Source organism: Siniperca chuatsi, linkage group LG7, assembly GCF_020085105.1.
Source record: "Siniperca chuatsi isolate FFG_IHB_CAS linkage group LG7, ASM2008510v1, whole genome shotgun sequence".
NCBI classification, from domain to species: Eukaryota; Metazoa; Chordata; class Actinopteri; order Centrarchiformes; family Sinipercidae; genus Siniperca; species Siniperca chuatsi.
In genome coordinates, this window is record NC_058048.1 from 27456576 (window position 1) to 27481417 (window position 24842).

At 41.0% G+C, this 24842-nt stretch overlaps 1 protein-coding gene across 2 annotated transcripts in view; it reads left to right on the forward strand.

The window, feature by feature from the left end:
- The first annotated feature begins 6225 nt into the window (after positions 1–6225).
- Positions 6226–24842, forward strand: part of nova2 (NOVA alternative splicing regulator 2) — an 86573-nt gene continuing 67956 nt past the window's right edge. The window contains exons 1-2 of one of the 2 annotated variants that reach the window (XM_044203645.1): positions 6226–7154; positions 10047–10115. In XM_044203645.1, the coding sequence (XP_044059580.1) occupies positions 6998–7154; positions 10047–10115 (226 nt within the window). In that variant the 5' untranslated portion in view covers positions 6226–6997. The remainder of the gene's footprint in view (positions 7155–10046; positions 10116–24842) is intronic. The other variant, XM_044203644.1, reaches the window with a different exon arrangement.

Below are 24842 nucleotides of genomic sequence, written 5' to 3' on the forward strand. Positions count from 1 at the left end.
TCAATAGTAGATGTACAGTAGCTCTGTGGATGCATGTAGTAGTTTATATTGCAATGACAATATTATAGTTCCACTAGGTGGTGACAAACTAAACCTAAACCAGATCAAATCTTACTTAAATTTAAATGAAATCTTAAATCTTAAAGCTAGAGTGCGGTACTTTTACATCTAAATGAATGTCAAGCCCTTGCCAAATGAGTTCACACAATGCTGATTAAGCCTGTCACCGCCAGGTAAATCTCTCTGTATTTCGCAGTATACGGAATTTTTAAATCTGGTGTCTGTGGCGACATTGCGCACTGTTAATGATGCGTTTTACACCAAGCAACAATGACTGGTTTGCCAGAGCAGAAGCAGGGAGCAACCCAGAGCCATGTAGAGAGCTCCATGATCTGCCATTGCTGTAAAAAATAAATAATAAAAAAAAGGTCCATTGGAGATAATGTTTATTATTGAGCATTGTTTGTTTATTATGATTGTATAGTTTGTGTTAATATGCTTTGGCAACATTGTATTGTATTTGAACACTGTTTAGTTAATCATGTCAATTTTGAAATTTAAGGCCTGTAGATGAGTAGTGGCTGTACTTACTCGCAGTAGTTACTGTGTAAAATGATCCTGCTGACTGCTAACACAAAACCAACTCTCTGCTCAGTTTAGCTGGCTGTTCTCTCCACACTGGGAACTTGTGTCTTTTTCAGATACCTCCCTGTTAAATCCCATTGCTATAGAGACATTTATGTTTCCCGTCCACAGCCAATTCCCTAATGGATTTCCAAGATGCTGCACAGCTGTGGTTGCTGAGAGATTTGTGATGCAACTATAAAGCTTCTATCGAAATTTGATCCTGAAAGCAGCTGTACTATCAGCACCTAATGCATCAGGCCTAATTTCAGTGTCACTGAACAAAGGGAATGATATCAAAAATACAGAGAAGCACTCTTGACCAGATGTGTGTCAGTCCGTGCACATCAGTCTGCTGCAGCAGAACAATGGCTGTGATGGCAGCTGGCCAGACACATGAGCTGCCCTCTTCATCAACTGCTCTCAGGAGGGGAGATGGAAAAGTCATTTTTTTAATATGGAAATGTGTCATCTTCTTTCCAATCTCATTGGGAAATAATGGCTGTTTTACCTGCCTCTTGGCTTCCTTCCATAATTAATCAAGAGAAAAAAAACAATTCTTTGGTTGTCAGTTCACTGCCTTTTTCATGTTCGTTCACATTAGGTGGTCACGAGGAGAAATATGTTCATATTTGATATAGATGAAAGCCCAAATGATTTAGAAGCAGAACTTGATTTATCCTCTCTTCCCCCTTTCTCCCTCTTTTTTCAACCCTATCACATCGCTCTTACACACTCACTTACACTTAAACACTAACATTATTATGTTTTAGACAACTAGCTGACGCTTATACAGAGAAGCTAAAAATCAGTGCAACAGCAAGCTTCAATTCAGTGATCAGTAAAACATTACGTCAATAGTTTAAGAGATCAAGGGTCAATGTGTAGATCTGTGGAATCCCAAGAATGACCACGAATGGTAGAACCACCTCTCTCAAACGTGTATGTGCAGAGACACAGACAGCAGTGTTTTTTAAAGACAGCGTCCAGAGAACGATGTGGATTTATGTAAAAGCTCATAAACCTCCACCAGAGAAGGTGGAATGATGGCTTTTCACCCAGCCGACACCCCACCATCTGTCCAGAATTACCATAACGCACACGCGTACAAATTTCAACAGCAATTTGTCTTTCCAGTATTGAGTGTTTTGTGTATTATCCAGAGTTACTGGGACACTGGTTGTGGAAAGAAATGTTGCTGTTTAATTTTTCAAATGTAAATATTGAGCGGCACAGAGAAATCAACTCACCTCCATTGTATTGCTATCACAGCAACAGAAATTTCAGAGATGGAGATCTAAAAACCTTTGTTTTGCACGAACCCAAAATTATCTCTATTGCTAGATACAGCAAGGAGTGAGTGAGAAATGTTTTCAAATGAATGAATCACTTAATTAATTAATAGCATTATTTATAAGTTGGGTGAACTGGCCCTTGCACTTTTGAGCTATTGAATGATAAAGAATGGAGAAGCACCTGGAGAAGCAGGGAAGCACTGCGAGAGTCATGTTCTTTGACTTCTCCAGTGCTTCCAACACCATCCAGCCCTGCCTTCTAAGGGAAAAGCGTCTGGCGATGCAACTGCATCCTGGATCATGGACTCCCTCACTGGCTGGCCTCAGTATGTCAGAGTGGATGGCTGTGCCCCCGAGGTTGTGATAAGCAACACCGGCGCACCTCAAGGAACTGTACTGGCGCCATTCCTTTTCACTCTACACCTCAGACTTCTGTTTCAACTCTGGTTCCTGCCACCTTCAAAAGTTTTCTGACGGCTCCTCCATTGTTGGATGCACCAACAAAGACAACGAGGAGGAATACAAAGGCTTATAAAAGCTTATTAAAAGCTTTGTCACATGGTGCAACAACAATTGCCTAAAGCTCAATATCAGCAAGACCAACGGGCTGGTGGTGGACTACCAGAGGAACAGGAGGCTCCCTGTCTCCGCTATCATTCAAGGAGAGGAAGTGGAGGGTGTGGACTCATACAGGTACCTTGGGGTCCAGATCAGCAAAAAAACTGGACTAGTCTCACAACACTGATGTCCTCTTCAGGAAGGGACAGAGCAGACTGTTCTTCCTGAGGAGACTCAGATCCGTCAGTGTGTGCAACAGGCTCCTGCAGACCTTCTACCAGTTCTTCTACCTTTGAGTGTGCTGCGGTGGTGGCCTCAAGGCTGGTGAGGCCAGCAGACCTAATATATAAAGACTTACTGTATGTGTACTGCTGTTGCCTGTAAGTTTGAGTTTAATTACTCTTGTATAGTTTCTATGTTATTTTATTCTATTCTTATTTTATATACTCATAATTCATCAATGATTTATTTATTATTTTCTTTTTCCCTGAGTTTCCCCTCGGGGATCAATAATGGATTATTTATCTTATTATCTTAGTTTTTAAAAATACATATGTGCTGATTTGGAATAATAATTAAGTCTTTATAAATAACATACAGTTATAATCTAGTTTCCTCTGTTGTAGTCAGTTCGTGTTGGTTTCAGCCATAATATGATGGCATGAGTGAGGTCGGTGACTCCAAAAATAAAGAGGAACACATCACATCTGTATCCTCCCAATCTCACAGAGTGGTCGAGCCTCCTTTTCTGCATCGACTTTTGTATTGATTTCTGGGATGAAACTGAATGAGTGCCGGGTGGGAGAATAAGTATGCGAAAGGGGTAGCGGGAGGAGACAAACTGGGCTGTGGAGAAAAGTCAACAATAAAACAATATTTGTTGTTGACAGTAAAAGTAAGTACAAGATTACATTTTGAACAGTACACCTGAAAATTATAATGAAAATTAGAAGTTAGGTTCACATTTTTGGAAAATTATAACCAAAGTAAAAAATGACAGACTACGTGGTGCTCTTCTACGGGGCTACCAGCAGGGGGCAGCAGAGGCCCAACATCTGTGAGCAACAAAGCTGATTTTACATCCTGAATATCCATTTAGCTGCAGTCAGCCTTGACCCAGTGTTAGAGAAACACCCAGAATACAGTACGCACAGTTCTAAACTCTGCAGGGAAAACAGGTGTGAGCGGGGCTCACCTGCTCAGGATGACCTTGTTCTTAGAGAGAACTCATTTCACACTCTAGCCTTTATCCAGTTTTTATTTGAATTATCGCAGGGTAAATCAATAGAAACAAAGGCTTTTTTTCATTACAGAGCTGATAATGACCTGATGGGATTGAATGTCTAAATGTTTAAATGTTTATCTCATTTTGTGCACCAGATCAAATCTAAGAACCTTTTTACTATTTCAGGTCTGAGATTTGACACTCCAGCTGGCTCGTGTCCCAGCTCTTCTTCCCTTTTTGCTCTTGAGTCACTACCAAACATTTTAACTGGGAATTCCAGACTTTGGCTCCAAAATGAAAAATCCATCACTGGAAAAGCTCCTCTTCCTAACTGATTCCATGCAAGTAAAACATTTGCTGTTGGCTAAAATTAAGCTTTTTGCATTCAGATTATGACATAGTGGGAAAAACTGTAACCTTGCTTCTTCCAAATTGTATGTGGTGTTGAGGATAACTTGTGGCAACTCTGAAAGCTGCTTTAAGCGTTTGGGGTCACTGTCCAAAGCCGAACAGGAGTTCGCAGAACCAAATCTCTGAAAACCATCTCACTAACATCTGCTCATAGCCCCAGCCTAATAAAAACTCAAGAATGCTGCTGGTCTGTGTGCTTTACTGCTTATGGGGCTACTTCACTTTTTCCATATGCTGCAGCAGCAGCGTGGATGGTCTGGCAGTGTGGAACCCTCACAGTTCAGCTTCCAACTGATTTTTGTCTCTGCTCCGAATGTATAAATGAACGTGTCCAGCTGAAACTGTGCTACACTCCACAGACCGTGCAGAGTAGGTCATACAATTAGATGCCAGCGTCCAGGCCTTTTGTCCCTCTGAGCAGCGCCTGCTATTTGTGGTGCAGAATATCTTTCAGACTGCAGCTTGGGATCCATCTGCCTCGGATTTGCCATGTATTTCCAGAGCAGGAGACTGGCTCCATGGTGCGTTTCTCATTGCAATGTGAAATAGTGTGAGATAGCTGCTCTGTGCGACTCTGTGTGTGCGTGTGCACAGGCAGCACAATGTCACCTTGACTACAATCTACAGGAGGCACTGAGGGCACAACGCATCTGTATGGCACTGGACAGAGGAGGAGAGAGGGAGTAGAAGGTATTTGCATGTCTCTCGGAGTGTGTGTGTGAGAATATGCCAAATGTGTGAGTGTGTGTGTGTGTGTGAGAGAGAGAGAGAGAGAGAAAGACTGAGGCGGGTATAGCTCTCTCAGACAGCTCAGTGCTGGAGGATCCCTCTTCAGATCCAGGCGGAGCAACGCAGAGATGTCAGGCGCAGCACACACAGGTGGGTCACACAGCAGCGCAGGGGACAGGTGAGACAGGCCGGGTGCTCGCAGGTTTCATGCTTCCGCTGTCATTGGGCTGTTTACAGTGTCAGAACTGCAGTATGGTCATGCAAAACTACCAAACCTGTCAAAATTGTATTTTATTTATTTTTTTGGTGCAGGTAGAGGCTGAACAGGCCTGCAGTGTGGCCTGGGGGGGTCATCAGGATTGGTCAGGTGATTTGTGATCCCAACAATCTCAAATTTGACAGATTTGTGTATCCAATGAGGCAAACAACCACGAATATAAGCAAAAAATGTTTTAGATTTTTAAAAATGCTGCTTAATTGTGCCTTTTCCACTTCAATAAAAACACCCTCTTTAAACTCTCACCAGTTTAATTCACTTTCTGATTTCTAATATTTAAATTCAAGCCAGAAAACTGGGCGAGCTCTCCTCCTGCAGATATCCAGGCTCCCCTGGCCTGCTGACAGTCAGCGGTACAGACCTTCAAACAGCCGCAGCGGGACCTTCAGGCTCCCGTTCAACCATAATTGCATTTGCCGCGACTATAACGGAGTAAAAGCCCGCCGCCGCATCCTTTCCTCTCCGTCATGTGACTCCACCGGGCGAATATATGTGTGTCCTTTTCGTTTTGCCGGAGAAATGCAGCCTCGGCCAATCGCATCTCGACGAGGCGTCTCTATCCTTCTCATTTTCTCGCTTTCTCTCTCATGATGCGTTCACGTGACGTCGAAAATAAGAAATCCGGTTCGCTTGTGAGCGATTAGGCTACAACATGACAAGGCTAGGATTTTATGTTTCAATTAAATTGATGGAGACTTGGTAAGACTCGTCAAAAATGTTTTTGTTTTTTATTGTTGGCCTAGGCATACTTTCATTTGACTTTTGTGCATAAGCCTATATTTTGCATGGAAACCAGCAGAGCGTTGGGGCTATGAGATGGTTAAAGACCACTGGTGTGATGTAATCTATGCTAGGTTAATCCAATCCAGTGACGTGCTTTTTCTAAGAGCTCGATTTTGTAAACAAAAAGAAACCCGCTCAAACTAGACAAAATATTTCCCCGAGTAACTTTTTTCTTTTATTATTTTAGGCTTTATTCCTGACCCAAAAAAGCACTAAAACACACACAGACAAGTCGCCCTTTTTACATTAAAAGAAGGGAAATCCGAGTTTACGGGATGTCACTGAAGGCATCGCGGGGCCCTGTGACGTCAACCGCTCCCCTGCGCTCCCTCTAGCAGCCAGTCAGAGAAGGGATGCTCTGAACGCAAGACTGCAGCATCTTCACCGAGAGAACGAGCAGGAAAAAACGTCTCTTTCTCTGTGTGTTCCTCCAGCTCCGCGTCTCCTGACCCTCATCACCCACCCCGTCACCCCTGGGTGTCTTCATGATCGGAGCCAGGACATAAGAAGAAAGAAATTATACTAACCTACCAATAACGCATCGGATTTTTGTATTATTGCTCCACCGACCTCTCTTTCTACGGTTGATTTCGCCTCTTTGTCTTTCGATTGTGTTTTTTTTGTTTTGTTTTATTTATTGTTCCGTTTCGCTGGCTGTTGCAGAGGAGCGCCGCCATCCTGCACTGCCTGACATGAGTACACTCTTTTATCCGATTGCAGCGGAATGACACACATATCCTAGCCCGCATCTCAGAAGGTTGATGGAAGATTGACGCTCCATTTGCACGTTTTTAGTAGCCTAGATCATACTCCATCTGCAGAGGTTCCGGATTTTCCCCCTCTGAGCCGATCGTCCGCCGCTCCAGCGTTTCTTTCTTTCTGTCCCTGCGCAGCATCTCTGTACGCTCGGCGCACCACGGAGAAACGTGCAGCTAACCTTCCCCGTCCGTAAGAAACAGGCGTATTTTCCAATTCCTAAATCGCTTTCGCTTTCTCCAAGGACTCATCTGCACGGCTACGCTGCGTTAAAAAAAAACGGGAAAAGGGGGGATTTAAACGCAAACGCAGCCCAAGCATCCAAGAGCAAGCTCGAAAATGATGGCCGGCGGAGCAGTACAGCAAAACGGGATTTTCTCAAATCCTCACCATCACAATCAACAACCACACATGGAGTCCGATCCCCCGGACTCACGTAAAAGACCCCTGGAGACTCCGACGGAGGCCAGCAGCACCAAACGCACAAACACGGGAGGTAAGAGCAGCGATGGGGATGCGGGAGATGTTTGGGTTTCGGTGAATGTTGCTTCGTCCTGAGGCAGGCAGGGAGAAAGGATAGCAGGTTGATCTGATTCTTGACGTACACGCTGGGATGCTACAGCCCCAGAGTCTTAGATTTGTGCTTCAGTTACGCAGTGATATAAATATAGAGGGCACGATATTTTGATCCGCTTTTTAATGAGCGACAGTCATTTTCCATCAGTATTAAAATAATCATGGGCCGCCGCATTAAGGAAACAATGAGAGGGACTGAAGGGGGATTTGGAGGGAAGCCGCCGGTCCCCCTCGCGCACATCCTGGCTGTTTAGCCTCTTTAGATCAGCCGAATTGTTTTTATTGCGTCTTAAGATTTACGCGCAGCCACAGCGACCATGCTGGAGTCAAAATAAGGATGTAAACAAGTGAGAGCCAGATCAGGCTGGTGCGTGATCGCAGGCTCTCATCCCGTCGACGGATGACCTTGTGATAATCTCACACATCAGCCACCATCGCCGCTTTGTGTACAATTACACAAGCGGATAAACAAGCGGACTCATACTAACGGCAGGCCTGTGGCGAGCCGGAAAGAACAAGGGGAATCCAGAGCAGCTCCGAATGCGACAGTGTCTCTGTGTTATTGCAGCATGTCTGTATATTTTTCTAATGCTTTGCTGTCCTGATTTTAATAACCTGCAGCTAGGTGGTAGATATAATTGTCCAATCATGTTTCTTCATTATTCTCTGGTTGGATGAAATATGGATATGTCGCCATGGTAATCACCATATTTGGTTTTTGTTTACATGCTGTCATGCGCCAAGCATTCACATCACCCGGCATTACAACCATCAGTAGCCTATCCTGGCCATGCACCCCATCATGAACATTTGGACATACACTACACTTTTAAATGGGTTATTTACGCAACACCGAGGAGCCGCGTGCACTCCAGAGATGGTGAAGATTTGGGAGATTTTTGCAGCTAAAGATTTTGAATGTACAAGACTCCCTTAGAAATGTTCTAATTACAATTTGTAGACTTTACGCGACCCAGCCTTTCAGTGCAGGCTGTTAAATCTGACTGTCAGTGTGAACATGTAATAATATTTTGGACGCCTGTACCTAAAAAAAATTGTCATTACCAAGACTGAGAAAAATGTTCCAAGCTAAAGTGGCAGATCTGTTTAGAGAGCCAACCCCTAAAGTCAAATTTTGGATAAGATGGTCATCAAGATTTTGAAAAGAACGCACATTTTAAGGTGACCTGCACCTTTAATGCTAAGATTAGACTAATATTATTTGAATAAAGTCGCATGCAGCTGTTATGTCATGCTGAATGTGTTTTAAATTGGACTATTTTCATGTAAAAAAAAAAAATAAAAATCTGTTTTGCCCTAAATCTTTTTCCTGTCCGGGCAGTTTTGTTTAGACTCTAAGGGAACATTAAAAGTCTCTGAAACACAGATTCATGAAACGTGTTTAACGTTAGCACATCCTCAAAGTCAGATGACTAATGCCTGGTGAATTATAAGTAAAGTCTGAGATTACTTTAAAAACAAAAACAATGCATAAATAAAATATGCAAATCTGATTTCACTGCAGGTTTTTCTACAGGTTTGATCAGAGAGGAACCTCTGTCATGTTAGAGTGGTCAACATGACTGGATGCTATCTGATATGTACCCGACTGAGGTGTCATTATTGGTCTGTTTTATCAGTCTCGCACTGAAATGGCCACAAGATTTTGCTCATAAAGCTCTAAATTTAGTGCAAGTAGGTATGATGACTACTGTAATGTTTTAAAAACATAAAATCTTAATAGACCTGTAGAGTTTGATTGGCCTGTCCCTTTTAATGCACGATGACAGGTGGCACAATTAAAAAAAACTAGTCTTTAGTGCGACCCAGAGAGAGTCCTGAGGATCAATACGTTTTTATCTTTTTGTAGATTTTTGGGTGACCTGGCCCTTCCAGCGATGACAGAAAAGAACAGGACAGTCATTTTGAACAGTTTTTTCAGCTCCCACCAGTAAACATGATAGCTGTCCTCAGCAGTAATAATTAAACAGAGAGAGTGTCCGGCTGAGGAGGGGTGAGCCTCAGGTTAGCGAGCGTTGTTTAACTGCAGATCGATGCAGCACTCGGAGCACTAAAGGCCCCTCCTTGCTGTATGTAAAAACCCAAGGCTCCCCTCAGGGGACCATCCTCCTGCTTGCACAACAGTCAGACAGCTCGTCCATTTAGACAAATGAAAAGGTTGGGATGATGATGATGACGAGCACGGCCAACCAAGCTTTTACTCAGGCAGAGAGGATGGCCACGGTGCGGCCAGGTCAACACTCCCTCAGCCGGCAGCATCAGGCTGATGATCGCATGACATTTGGTTGAAGATGAACAAGTCACTCCCACACACACACTTCACTACAGCCCCTTAAGATAAACAACAAAGAGGAATCAGAGCTCGGTTGCAGGTCTTTTTCGAACATTTTGCACTGACAGTTAATTCAGTTTTGTTTAAAAAAAAAAAGTCTTTTACATGATCGAAGAATTTGGTCTTGATGATCTCTATTATGACTGATATGTACAGCTTGAATTAATCAGATGACACAGAAGAGATTAGCCTAAAGGATTCTTTTATTTCACTAATAATAATATGTAGAATAAAACATTCACCTTGTAGTGGTTGATTTTACCCAAATTGCTTTTCAACAGAAGCCTCATATTTTCACTGAGAATATGTTTTTGTATTTATATTTTTAAGATGCACTCAGGCTGCAGTTTTAAAGTTCTAGGAGTCAAAGTACTGCTAAGAAATCATAATAATGGTTGTTTCTCTGCATGATTAGTTTACACCACACACTCCCTACCCCTGTGCTTCCTCTCTCTGTAGTGGCCTTCCTGCAGCCCCTATTTGAAACTGAAGGCATTGTATTCCCTCACCAAGAAACTGAGACTCATGGTAAGAGAGACTTTGATTTTGATTTTCTACCTGTTTTATAATCTTTACTTTAACCTTCTTCAATGCAGGACTGATTCAGCAGTGACAACACATACATGTATTCTTGAAGGCCAAATTCTGCAGAGTGAAATCTAAATTTTAGGGCTTTTCAATGAGGAGGTCTGGCTGCTGCAGGGCCTGACATTTAAATAGGATTTAAAGTAACATGTAACACCCTCATATTCTACTCATGATCCAGGATAATGCATGCTGATATTGTTTATATTGTGTGTTATCAGTTCCATAACATCCATTTTCATGCTTTTTACACAAATTCTTTTATCATGATATCCAACATTACTGCATAGATGAGTCCCAATGACCTTTGACCTCATGCTAGCCATATCATCAAAGCATTTGGGTTTATGACTGCTGATGTATTGTTGAAATGTTCATTCCCTGATTGTGCTCAAAGTGTGATATATGATGGCTACAGTATGCGCCGCGCAACTGCTGCTGAGTAAAAATCACGACTGTAGTTTTAACATTTTTCCTTTTCCACAGGTAGATTGAAACTTAATGTGAGCTCTTAAAGAAAGAAAGCTCTAAAATATTTCTGATTTTAAAAGCTTTAAATCAGAAATATTTTTTTCTTCTTATTTATCTTCATCGGAGCAAAAAAACGATACATATTCAGTCATTTTTTACCAGACCGTCCTTCCCAAAAATATGGCCTTATAGGTCGTCTGTGCAAGCAGCTCATTACAATCCGTATTTAAGTTTATTGTTAGGCAGTGACCACTAGTGGCCGTAGTAATTACGACGGGAGCAAAGGAGGAAGTCAGATGAGGTACTAAAAAGAGCGACGAAGTCCGCGTAGGCACAGGACTTTCACCCAGGAGACCACTGTTCATGTCCCGTGTGAAACCAAAAGTCAATGTTGACTTTTGGTACGCAAGTCACGTACGTAAATTACGTGCGTAAGTTAAGTTACGTCACGTGACTTACTAACGTCACTTACTTATTCTTACCCAAACCATGATCTTTTCCTAAACCTAACCAAGTAGTTAAGAAGTTAATGTTAAGCACAGGTTTATTGTTACCGTGATGACGAAGGTCTGGTATGCCTGTCACTGATACTCTACAATGGTCATATACGTTGTTTTGGGAGTCATTGGCAAACAACCTCTTCTGTCGTTTAGGTATGAGGACGTGTTGTTTTTTACCCAACAACTGCAGCTTAGGAATATATCCAGATGTAAGGTATAATGCCTGGGCAAAGTGTTTTCCGTTCATGTCACTCAGATCTGTGTGAATGAGAAGTGAGAGTACACATGTAATTCAAAGAAGACGAGAAAAGATGGGACTTTTTCCAGTGAGCTTCTGGCTGGTTTGTGTCCAGGATTTATTCAAACGTGTGTGTGTGTGTGTGTGTGTGTGTGTGTGTGTGTGTGTGTGAGAGAGAGAGAGAGAGGGAAAACAGGAAGCGACATTGTAGAGAAAGAGTTAGTCAGCTGTCAGACAGAAGGTACAGAACAATGTGAGACCACTGTAACCCTGAGGGTCATAAATCATAGCTACATCTCATAGCTGAAGGAAGAAATTAAGTAAAAGATCAATGAGTAGCTGCTGTTCACAGCCCCCACCCCACCCCACCCCCCCCCCACCCCACCCCACCCCCCACCCCACCAGCCCTGTAATCCACCAACCCAAACCCATTCTGCCCCTCACCCCGTCCCAGCAGGGTTCTCTCCCATATTAAAGGAATTCAGATTTCCCTCTAATCATGTACATATATGATCAGAGATGTTTAATGTGGTCATTCTTAATATTTGATTTAGTTTCAGAGGTTTGAACTTAGATAATTTCAAAAGCCAGACTTGGCCATGATTGGCTAAATGAATAAAATTCTTCCAGTAATTTCATAATTTAAGGATCTGGTGCTGTCGGCCAATCAGGGTTCAATATTTTTACTATCTACTATCAGTGGGAAATAAGACATTAAATTACCTTAAATATGTTAAAGTGTCACTTTATTTGCCAAGAACGATACATTTACTAAAAAAGTACTGTAGTGGCTTCAGTGCAGAAATGCATCAACAGTTAAAAGAGAGTTACAGTATTTATGACACACAAGTTGAAGGTTAAAGCAGATAGTTTCATTTAACTTTTTGCTGTTGGTCTTTTACTATATATATATATATATATATATATATATATATATATATATATATATATATATATATATATATATGTATGCTTTGCAATATTTTGTAATTATAATATGTTTAAATTTGAAAAACAAAACAAACAGCATCCAGATCATGGGAGGCTGAAACTCTCCACTGACACTGTGAAGTGATATTTGTATAGGGTGCTGCATATAACCAACACTGATATTCCAAAACCTAACAGCAGCCTCTCTGCCTAATAGAAATGACTCAGATTCAGTCCATTCAAAACAAATGCAGCTTTCAGGGAGAAAAAGTGCTTGTATAAGCCATTAAGAAGTCTTATGTAAGCACTAACAAAATAAATTGGATGTTTGTTTTTTTTTTCGATTTTCATGTAGGTGGTCAGAAAATGAACATGCGAGTGGGGACGCCTACAGGTTTATCAGTCAGGGAAAAGTTTGCTGACCTGGACGTACAGACCTTTCAGTCCTTTCACCACTTTGTATTATAGGCTTTTTTCTTCTCTTCTCTCCTCTCCTGTCTGTAAGATATAATACATTCATTTAGCAAATGGATGGACTGGCAAGCCGGTGTTGGGAAGGAGGAGGGGGGCCTTGAAATGCCCTTGCCAAGTGACATTAGGGGACTAGCAATACGCAGGAAGATTTCTGTGTGTGTGTGTGTGTGTGTGTGTGTGTGTGTGTTGTGTAGTTGTCTTTGTGTTTTCTGTCTGACTTTAGTTGCAAAAAGCAGTGAAGAAGTTTAATGAGAGAGATGAACGGGTGTGTAAATGATGTATTGCGCTGCAGATGGATGCACACGCACACACTTAGCATATGCATACACACACACACACGTGCTGTGTATTGAGCCTTGGCTGCATGAGACAGAGCCTTTGATGCTATTGATCCGAGTGTTTTCTGTTGCTCCCGGAGCTGAGCGGAGCATCTTTTTTTGGGACGTCCATGCAAAGGAGAGTTGCCTTCCTCACACTGATCGGCTGTCCAGGCTGAGGAGGAAGAAGCCCCGCATTTGGCTTTGAACACTTGAAAATAGACACCTGGCAGACGGGGTTTAGTCCTAAATTCCACTAAAACTGCAACAGTGTGAGCTAGAATGCATAGAAATTAAGGTTTTTTTAATGAAATAATAAGTTATTAGAACTGTTGAGATGTATGATTGTATTTTTCATACATTTAGTGTTGAATGTAAAGCAGTATTTTTATAAAAAACAAAATGAGTTGTACGGCTCGCACTCGTCCTTCATCCTCAGTATCTTGCAGAACACGGCGTTCTCCTCTGCGACACGCCTGTTTTGTTCACTCGCGAGTCTGAGCATTTCTCGGCTGCTCTCTCCTCTCTTCCTCTTCCTCTCCTCCTCATCCATACTAATCATGCTCTACTTCAGACCATCACGACTGCACCCTCCTCCTCCTGTCCTCCTTTACCCTCGTCCTCCCATCATTTCGTCCTCTACCCACCCCCTGCATCAATCGCAGGCTGCCATTGACGACGCTCGCTCGGCAACCGTTTTGGAGGCTGTCGATCGATTCGCAGCCACCGTCGGCAGGACTCTGCCGGCGGTAGCTGCGACTCTCCTTCTTCTCCTCCACCCTCTCCTCTTCCTCTTTTTTTTTTTTTTAAAGCCACTGCGTCAAAGTAAAAAAAAGAAGCCATTGTACAGGGTGGGGTGAAGAGGATGAGAGGTGGGAATATTCCCACAAAGGGAGGCGTGCGATTGGTGGAGCGAGACGCCAGTCACAGCTAGCTGGTCGCCGATAGGTGAGGAGAGCAGGGCGGCAATGAATATGGATAAGGGAGCGATGAAAGGGCCGATGCAGCAAGAACGTCTGGAAGGGCCCCCTCCTCTAAAATAGCCTTGGTCCATGAACAATACACACCAATTTTCACACACACACACACACTGAAGAGTGAGAAAGGAGGCGGCTGCTTCAGTTATCTTTGTTACCGTAGCCAACATGTCTGCTTCGACTTCTACGCAGACGCCCTGATGATAGGGATCGTTTCAGTGTGGAGACATTTGATTGGTTCTCCCTAAACCTCTATTCAAACTGAATTTCTGTAGCTCTTTTATCAGATTACTCTGTCGGTTTCCTATTTATGATAAATACGTGGAGGTATTACCCCATCTGACCAGGACTTCACTTTTTTTTTTTCTATTCTATTCTATTCCGCATTTCTGAAATTGTTAGATGATCCGGTCTGTAGATTTTATGTTTTTAGCTCTCCATAATTTATTTTGAATGTTGCTGCAAACTCTTTTCAAATACCAAGAGCCACATTATTTTTCTCAAAAAGGACTTCAAATTGTCCTCCATTTTAAAAACAGCCTCTCTAAGAATGATGATTGCTGGCATGAAAACAAAATACAGTAGTAGATGCTGCTGGTGTTATGAGTCATCTTAATACCTTTTTTAAAAGGAAAAAAGCTCTTTTTTAAGAACACATCTGTGATTTTGTAATACTGACTTCAAAATTTAGATGAAAAAACTTTCAAAATGTAGATATGTAGCATTTAGGGTTTAAATCTCTCAGCAGTCACTCCAAGCAGGTTATTGAGCTGTACCATGAATTAGACTTTAAGAAACTTCTTTTCTCATTTCTTCTCCAAATATTTGATTATTCAAAGGGTCACAGGAACGTTAGGGGCCTTATGGCAACTGCTGGCAGCTTCTGAATCTACTGATTAAGAAACTGGAGCTCCTTCTGCACACTGAAAGTCACCACCTAAAATGTCAAATCTAAATTGAATGAATAACTTGGGAAAAGTGAAACATTCAGACGTTGAGAGGCAGAAAAGAGAATGATAAAGACAGAGATATTTCCTCCTGCTCGCCTTCCTCTGCGAGCTCTCTGTGTTCATGAGGGACGACGGCCATCTTTCAGACCGAAGACAGCTGGTCAGAGCCTCACTGCTGGAGAGCTTTGCATGTTTGTGTGTGTGTGCGTGAATGCTACCTCCCAACAAAAGAGCAGAGGACTGGAGGGGGTGTGTTAGACAAAGCCTGTCCCCCTTAACTCTCCCTGCTTAGGGGAGATGAATATTTTCCAAGTCCCCAGAGGTCAGAGCCTCTATACCAGAGCCCCCCTTTCTCAGCTGAGGCTGTGTTCACACTGGTACACTTCAGACTTCCCCCCTAATGTGGAACTCACATCTGATGTTTCTACACAAAGCTACTCAAGAATCTGGTCAGGACCGCTTGGGTACATTTGACCCATTTTAGTTTGTAAAGGCACATTGTGATATCTTTGGAATTAAACTGCTGATTGTCCATATTTAGAGCTAATTTCTGATATCTGTCAATATCCCATTTAAGTTTTCAGAGGTTTCCTCAGATTTATAGTCTTGTCAAGGTGGAAACGTATCCTAAAAAGCATTTAGACCATGAAACAGTAAAACTGTTCATTAAAATACCAGGATCATTTTTATTGTGATGTTTGTGTGGATTCTAAATGAATGCTTCGTATACAAAACCTACATATTGACTAATTATGATAAAAATTGCAACATATCCAATTTATCAGACGCGTGAAACAGGTTGTTATCAGATTTAATAAGAGACCAATGTTGCCCAGATATGTTGGCAAACTGTTACCTTAATATATAATGCTCAACAATTGTAGTTCCAAAATGTACATATAACTAGTTCTAAACATTTAAATTGGAATATATACATAAATATGTACTGTATATACTGAATTTGAGACCTGACCATTATTTTAATATTGGCTTTGATTTGAGAAATTACCCTCCAATAACTCTAGAGGAATTTAGTCACAGGTGGTGACAGTAACACAGGAAACTATCAACAATTAAACATAAACATGACAAAACAAATACAAGTCCAAAAAACTTTCAGAGTTTTTTTCGGGGGCTCTAGAGGACAGAATTGCTCAATTTTCACAGAAAGACAAACAGCTCCTGGACACTATATTCTGGGCCTAGAATCCATTGATAGTACAATGGAGTGACTGTACATGTAATTTAGTAACTATGACGCTTTAAAACTCTTTACAAACTCAGCCTACTCAGAGCATATCCTCTATTTCTGCTATGAAGGTATGTTTGTCAGAGTGAAGTGTGTGAGGAAAAGTAACAGAACATGAGAAAGGATTTGTGATCCCCCCCCCCACCCCACCCCCCGCAGGCCCATGGACACCAGATCCCAGGATTTGAGCCTCCAATCCCCCAGCATGGAGAGCCTATTCTGGGCCTGGCGGGTCCACAGGGGCCTTAGCAACAGATTGGACTGTTTATTCATCCAGTTATGTCGTGGTGAAGGACCATTTATTATTTATTGTGAACGACCTCTACGTCTCCAAACCCCCAATCCCAAATCCCCCTTCCTTGACCCACAGAGTCTTAAAGATGAACATACACACAGAGAGATACGCGTACAGTTTTTGCACAGTTTGATAAACTTATGAAGACATTTTGTATGTTTTCATAACATACAAACACACACAGCAGGGTAAAAAGCGGTTACTCTGGGCCACTCTCTGACCTTGCTGCTTGTGTTGCTAGTTCCCTTCATAACAAACTTTCTGGGAGTGGTGGGTTGGCTACATTTTCATCACACACACATACACACACGCACGCACACACACACACACACACACACACCCTTCACTGAACAGATACACAGAAAAAAAGGCATGTTTTTTTGTCAAATCCTTTCGACATGAAAAGGAAATGTGTGTGTTTCCTGTGTGTGTTGTAACTGCAGGGGTTTGTCTGTCTGTGTGAGTGCGTTGCTTAGAGTGGTGAAAACAAAGACCCTCATCACAGCAACCAGTAGGGAACCCTGTATTCACTCAGCTGCAGGCATATCTACACACACACACACTCTCTCCCTCACACCATTACCTACTCTGTACTGTGGTCGCCGGTGGTTTGGTCCCTCAATTTTCTACTCCAGATGTTTAATTTCTTTATTTTTTAACTGTGTCTCAGTGTGATTGTGGTTTGTGTTGTGGGAGTGTTGAGATTCGATAAGATGACTGGAAAGGTGCCAGTTTGATCAGATGAGAAAACTATGGAAGGAACTTTCCCCTCCATTTGCAGTCTTAATGAAAAATAAATAGGAATAAAAGATACAGGAAATTACAGTTATATTATTAGCATCTCTTTTAAGATAGCTTTGAGTAAGGCAATTAACTCGCCCCCTTTCAACCGTTGTGGACTTACAGTATATGAATGTGAATCAGTGGTGAAAATGGTGAAACAGAGCACCTGAAGGCATTTCATCTAGAGCAACATTCAGGTAAGATGGGAGAAAGAAACTACTGTAAGACACATATAACTGACTACAATTACAGTTGATATTGAAAAAGAGAAAGTATGTGTCTTTGTAGTTTAGGCACAATGAATTGAATTGAATCAATAAAGCCGAGTAGCTTAAATTTCCAGTTCCCGTCCAAGTTTTTTCACAATTGAGAATGACTTCCGGATGGGAGCCGAAACGTCTTGATTCTGAAAACAGTGTCCAGATGACTACGACTGAAACCTTTTCTACGATGAATCAATAAAGGTGCAACCTTTCAAACAGTCCTTCCTCAAAGGCATTCATGGTGTTTCACTTGGTTGTTCAAGCTAAAAGTGACAGTGGGAAGAATGAAAACAGAGACCTGGAGAGAAAAGTCCAGACCCTCATGAAATTAACGCCAATTTTAGCCAGTTGCTTCATAACGTGGCTGTTTGATTGTCTTTTTCAGAAAGTTAAAAAAAATTGTCAGATAACCCCAGGTAATTCCACTGTTGGAAAGGGGGTTTTAGGTAAACAATCCAACAAAAATTCATTTGATGCATACCAAGGCCTTAACTCCCACACTACGTTCAAACAAAGCTATGTTTGAACTAACTCATAGCTTGTGCAACAGCCTGCTTCTCTCTATTTGACATTAAGGTCATTGTTGTGTTCTAAAGTGTCTTGCATCCTTTTAGGAACCCCACAAAATGCTCCCTCCATACTTTCAGACAGCTAAAACACTAAGACGTAATCAGTAACAATCATCACATCTGTAATTATGGTGTTTCCAAACTTATGGTATGTATTATTTGGACTGAAAGTTTACATGCTCATTATGTTGTCAGCATGAAAGAGTCGCTGCACACAGGGAGGCTGAGACGCTGAATCTTTGGTGATGCTTCATATCAACAAGTGCAGAAAATAGTAGCATAGAACAATGAGTCTGACATCATGCTGAGACATCAGGTTTTCTCAACACACTGCCACTAACCAGCAGTATGTTGTTTGTGTTATTTTATCAGCCTAAGTAGCCATGAACCTCAATAAATGACATTATGGTTTGACTGGGTTGACCTCTGTCATATCTCCACTGTGGGGGCTCATTTTAAAATGAATTTTTGAAGTACATCAGTGAACCAGTGAGTATTTGTTGCTGGATGCCTATAAAACAGAACTTTTTTTCTTAAAGCATTACCAGAACTTTTTCTGTTCATCTTCTTTTCCAAAGAATAAATTATTTCATTTCACCCCAACACATTTTGCTCAAACACCACCGAGTGGAGAAGTTTTTTACCATCACTTTTTAATTTGCTGAGCAGTCAGAGGGAATATCGCGTGGGTGAACGTTACATGACCTCTGTTGGATTTTGAAGTTAGTGTTGGCACTGATGGGTCAAACTTGGCTAGCAGAGCCTCAGGCTGCTTATTATGCTCAGATAGATCAGCATGCGTAAGTATCACCTGCACCCCTGGGACGTGGGATGACAGCTGAAGGGAGCGTAGGGTATAATTACACATAATTAGAATTTGCAACTGTGACAGGCAGATAACTGTGGCTTGGTTTTTCCGAAACTGTGGTAAAAATTTAACCCAACTGTGCTCTTTGTGGGCGGGGTTCACACAGGATCAGGATGACACCAGTGACATGAGTGGCAGGATAATTTCACAAAATTAGAATTTACCTTTGTGTTCTTCACAGTGAAGTTGATGGGGTTACAATTGGGGTAAATAGTGAACAAAATATCTCAAATAAGTACGTAGCTTCACTCCAGAATGCAACATTCATGCTAAAAAAATAAAATAAATGTATTTTATTTTATCGTGTAAGAGAGTTTCTACATAATTTGCAGTATTTCAGCATGACCATATAGACTCACAAAACTCTGTTAAAAAAATCAAGCAATTAAGTGTGATTTGTTTTGATTCATGTTTAGATTATCTTACATTTATTTTTTGCTTTTAGTTTTTGTCAAAGAAAGCAATTTAGATTGTCAAAACTTATGAAGCATTTTAGCAAACCAGTTTGTTCCAAACTACTTTATAAAGTGCACACAGAGTGCAGACAGAGCAGACTTTAGAGTCTGCTAATGTGTCTTAGATGTACAAGAGGCTCTTTAATGTTGCACGCTAAGAGCTTTTACTTTGAAACCAGAAAGAACTTTAAAAAGAGCTCAACAGAAAGATGCATCACTTTTTAAGCTGTCAGAGGCCTTTAAGAGCAGATAGACCTGATAAATCTTGAGGAATGTTGAGGAATTTTCCTGTACACAGTATCATTCAGCATAGTGGGAGGAAGAGGCAGATAGTGCAGCACAGTTTTCAAGCTTTTTTTTATATCTGGAAGTTAGTTCATATTTTTGAAAATTGAGTCATGGCAGTTATCAAACCTGCTAAAAGCTTATTTCCAAAGTGTAATTCAATCTGTGTTACATAACCCTGTTAACAAACTCAGCACTGGAGCTCTGCAGTGTTCTTTAATGATACAGATGAGTTTAACAATATGTTGTTGACTTGGTGGATATTGAATCTCACAGGCTTGCTGTGCATAAACACCTGCATTGAGTTTGTGTTTTTTACGCCTTCCTTTTGTGGAAAACTGGCATTTTAGAGATATTTAGCACATAAGTTTTCCCAAAATATTTTCTGTATGACAAATAATGATCAGGATCATTAAAGATGCAGTCAGTTACGGACGCACAGGTTCACAGGACGTTAATAAGGATAAACATTTTGTGTAGTTGTTTAGTGTAATTTGAATTGTGAAGATTGTTCTAGAACAGGATCTATGCTGCATCTATAGATTTAAAAAAAATTGCCATGGTAACACGTTCACGTCAAGTGTTACCATGCAACAGACACAAGTGATGAACATGAGTCACTCATTACATCGTCTTATATACATGATGAGTCATGTTGCCAAGGTGTGTAGGCTTGTTTATGAGACGTTGAAAATGGTCTGTTTGTGGAAAAGGTGTTTGTGAGTGCGTGTGCTTGTATCTGTTTTTTGCTGCAGACACGCTTTTGTATCTGTGTGTGCATGCATGTGTGTGTGTGTGTTTCGTATTTACCAATTCCCCTGCCTTATTAATACAGGCTGGTTATAATTAGCTAGCCTCTATCTAAAGCAGGTCAGTCCAAGGCTTCGTACTCAAAGTGGGTCACTGCAGCACACTGAGGAGAGGAGAGGAGACTAGGATTGAGAGGAAAGGGGACAAGACTAGAGGAAACAAGAGGAGGATATGAAAGGAAAAGAAAGGAATGGAGGAGGAGAGGACAAGGAGACGACAGACAGTTTTAGGCCACAGCCATGTGACATTTTTTCAAGCTTGAAAAAGTGCTGCTGTGAGCGTTGTTAATATCAGAGAGAGAAAGAACTTTATCGGCACAATAAATGTTACGTCATTGTTGTTACTATGCAGCTAATTAGGGATAGCCAGCTTGCCAGAGGTTCCCAAGATAAGGTTGAAAATATGAATGTGTACAAGAGAAAGTTTCTCGCCATGCTAGCATTAGAAAAATGAGGATAAGGAGCCTGTTCTGAAATGCAGTAATGTTTCTCATCATGAAACTGTAAGAGGTTGGTGATGTGACGCAGTGCAGCTGAAGTTTGACTCGAAGTGCCCAGGGCTGGGTCCCAAAATATGTCACATCCATCCAAAACACAAGGTTTGCAGGAGAAATATGTCTTGCTACAAACAAACTGCTGAAATAACTGAAAAAAAGAGGTGAAGCACATTCAACAAAAATCCTTAAATCGCAACCAAAATATAACTTTCTTCAGCTAATGTTCAACTGAAATCCAGTGTAGATGTTGTGGAGGAAGCATACATTTTGAAGGTTCGTAATCTTGCTACGAGAGGGAAGAGTGACAGCTGAGAAGAAGATCATTATCATGTAGGTGTTTTCATTTTGGAAAAATTCAGTTGGAGCTCCAGTTAGTAAGATGTCCGAGGGGAAGAGCCTTTAATTTAACAAATCAGAATTAAACTCACTGAAAACGCCTTGTTTACTAATGCGCATCAGGGAATTCTGATTAACACAAGCTTTTAACAAAGGAGGGCAACCTTCTTTGACAAACTAAAAAGTGGGCGAACTGAGGTTAGGTTGTTTTTTCTCTCCTTTACATCCATGTCTGAGCTCCCTGTAGTTTGTATTTCATCACTAGCAGAGCTGAGGAAGGGCAGGGGAGTGTCAGGTTTCCTGTCTGTGTGCGCTTTGACTTGGCTGAACACTCAGAGATGAGAACAGAGCCCACCCAGTATTTAACACTCTGAACACTGTACTACTGCTACACTCTCTTTACAAACTTAAATAGTTTGGAGCGCAGAACAAAAGTTTGGTAGAAATGGAAACAGAGACGAGAAGTTTCCTCAGACGAGGTTTTCAGTATTTAAAAGAAACGACACCTTTTTCTTGAAAAATGATTAGCTGCACAACATTAAGACAAGTTTGCAGTGTGACAATGTCAGATACTACTTGTCATAGTGTGCAATAAATCAGTATAATTTACTGTTTTGTACTACTATGACTTTAGGAAGCTACTGCCAATTAAACTTTACAAAGAAATGATATACCATGTCTTGTTTTTCAAGATCTTCATTGAGCTGTGTCACAGTGTAAACACATTACATACTCAAAACTCAGAATTACAGTGCAGTATGGAATTGGGTCAGTTATTCCTACTTATGCCGCATTCGTGTAATATCGAGTTACAGTAATTACGTTTCCGACGTTCACGTCAACATACAAATCATAATTACGACTGGGAAACTCCAATATTTACGACTTGGCACTTAGTAATACAAAAGTGCCTTGAACATATTCCGTCGTTCGATGTAATTAAACAAATTTAGTGTTGTCGTCACTTCACAGCGTTTTTAACCCCTTACATGGCCAACACTGCGATCATTCAACTGTCTTGGGTTGGGAATCTTTTCTGTCTCTACCGTCCTTCCCATATGACGTGAACGTGGAATTATCCTAATTGAATCCAGTCTGTACACACCCACATAGTCTTGAGAAGAGGTCTAATCTAGTCATCCAAAATAAGTGAATACACCTGTGTGGGCGTGTAGGGCCGTTTACTAATTACATTTATTTATAGCGAGGTGTCACAAACACCTCAGTTCCACTGTTGTTTTGTTGCAACAAAAGTGTTAAAGGGATTTAATGGGAGTTATAGCTATTAAAAGGCATTTAATAATACTCTAACTATATGGGATCATAAATCTTCCATCTAGTTGTACTGGGTTTGTCCACGTCACACTCAAAGCAGGATGTTTTAATGTTTTTTGTATGCATGTGTCTTTTTACAGTTCCGTGTCTCCAGTTGTTCGCCTGGGTAGCAGACAGAGAACAGCAGTGTTACAAGGTGCCTCGCCCTTGTGAGAAAGTGTGCCCCTGTAATAATAATCCTATTTTAATCTGCCTCCTGGGGTTATGTGTCCTGGATTATCAAATATGAAGAATGCTGCTAGGGATGGAAGCTGAGACACATTGAATCAGTGGCAGTTTAAAGAGACATAACACTGCAAAACCATGTTAGAAACTATGTGTAGAGCAGTTGTTATTAGATTCCCAACCTCAAAGAAGGAGAGTTTCTTTATAGAATTATATGAAAGAATAAAATCTACTTTTTTAATATCTTATTACTGATGTGAAGGCCAAAGATATTATGGATCAATTTGAGAGTTATGAGTCATGAGCATGGTCAATTTTCCTTTTATTTAAATTTATTTTTGATTATATAACACTTGATTTTAAATACTGACCGATAAAGTTAAGGTGCCATTTTTTCCAAAATAATGAAAACAATTATGGTTTTGTTCAAGATTCATACGATTCTAATCCAATACACGTCTTTTTGACAAATTCAGTGAATATCTCCTCATGGTCCGCTAGCTGTCCGTTCTGTGTGTGCAGCCCTGGATCTGTAAAAGGGAAATAAACAAAGCGGCTCGGACCGAGCTACACAACATTATTCCAGCCATGAATTGTGTGTTAAATTATTTGCCCATGGACATTTAGCTCAGAAGACATGCTGTTGTTGTGATGTTAGCTATAATAGCAGGAGAGTTGTGAGTATCGCTGTCTGGAGCTGCTGTGCTGGCTCTGGGAAACCGTCTCCGACAGTTTGCTGAGCCACAACCTAGCTAAAGTTAGTTACATTGTGTTGTTGTTCGCTCTATATCATGGTATTCAACAGAATGACTTAAACCTATAGTGGTATCTTGCCATGCAGATCATTTTGGTTTCATTTGTTGAGGTTTTGAGATTTTCACCTCTGAGAAACCTGACGCTAACAATATAATGGAGGTGAATGGAATTTAGTTTTGCTGCTCAAAGCAATGAAAAATCATATTTGAAGAAAATTCAAGTAGTATCTCTCTGCAGTTTGGGTGGATAGACCCTTCAATATTTATGTTTTATTAGACAATATATGCTGAGGTGTGACTGAGAGATGCAAAACAAGTTCATGAGCATGTTCTTATTAAAGAATTTTGCAAAATGAACCTCAGCATAATGGAATTTTATTTAGAAAGATTCTACTTCTAACTGCATTTATTTATATCAGTTTTTTGGGGGACCTTTATAATCTGCAATTTGGGGATTCTCAGTCTGTCGTTTTCAAAAGGAAACTCTTGTTAAACAGAGGTATTTAGCTGAAACAGCCCTTTAAAGAGGAAGGAATGTGGAACCGAGTGTGAGGTGATTCTACATTTAGTTGACCTACAGCTTCTTGATATCATCACCATGGAAACAAAAGCACATCTGTTTCAGAATGGGAGGGATTTGTTGGTATCTACCTATTCCCACACACACACACACACACACATTTCTGTTGATGAACCTCTGACACAGCATCTCCATATCTCTATTACTCTTTGTGATTCTGTACTGACGGGCAGGTCAGTGGTTCTCTTAAAGAGACAGTGGGAGGAAGAGAAGGACAGTGCCCTTAGAGGTTGCATTGTCGAAGAAGCAGCAGGCTACAACCAAAAGGTTGCAGGTTCAGTCCCAGTCTTGGTTCAGGTCAGCATGTCACTTAGTGAAGCCACTGAATGTGTCCTCGCTCTGAATGAACCCAAAATGATCCAAATGTGCTTTGACCTTTTGGTTTATTCTCCTTCGGAATAAATGCTGAAGCTGTTTGTTCCCCATTCGGAGGAGAGTCTGGAAATTTATAAAAATGACAAACAAACATTAACTTGGAAATGTCAAACCTTATTAAGTCAGTCGACACACCTGTAATTGAGTTTGTTTTGAGTTCACACTGGAGGTTCTTGTTAAAGCAGTTGTTCATT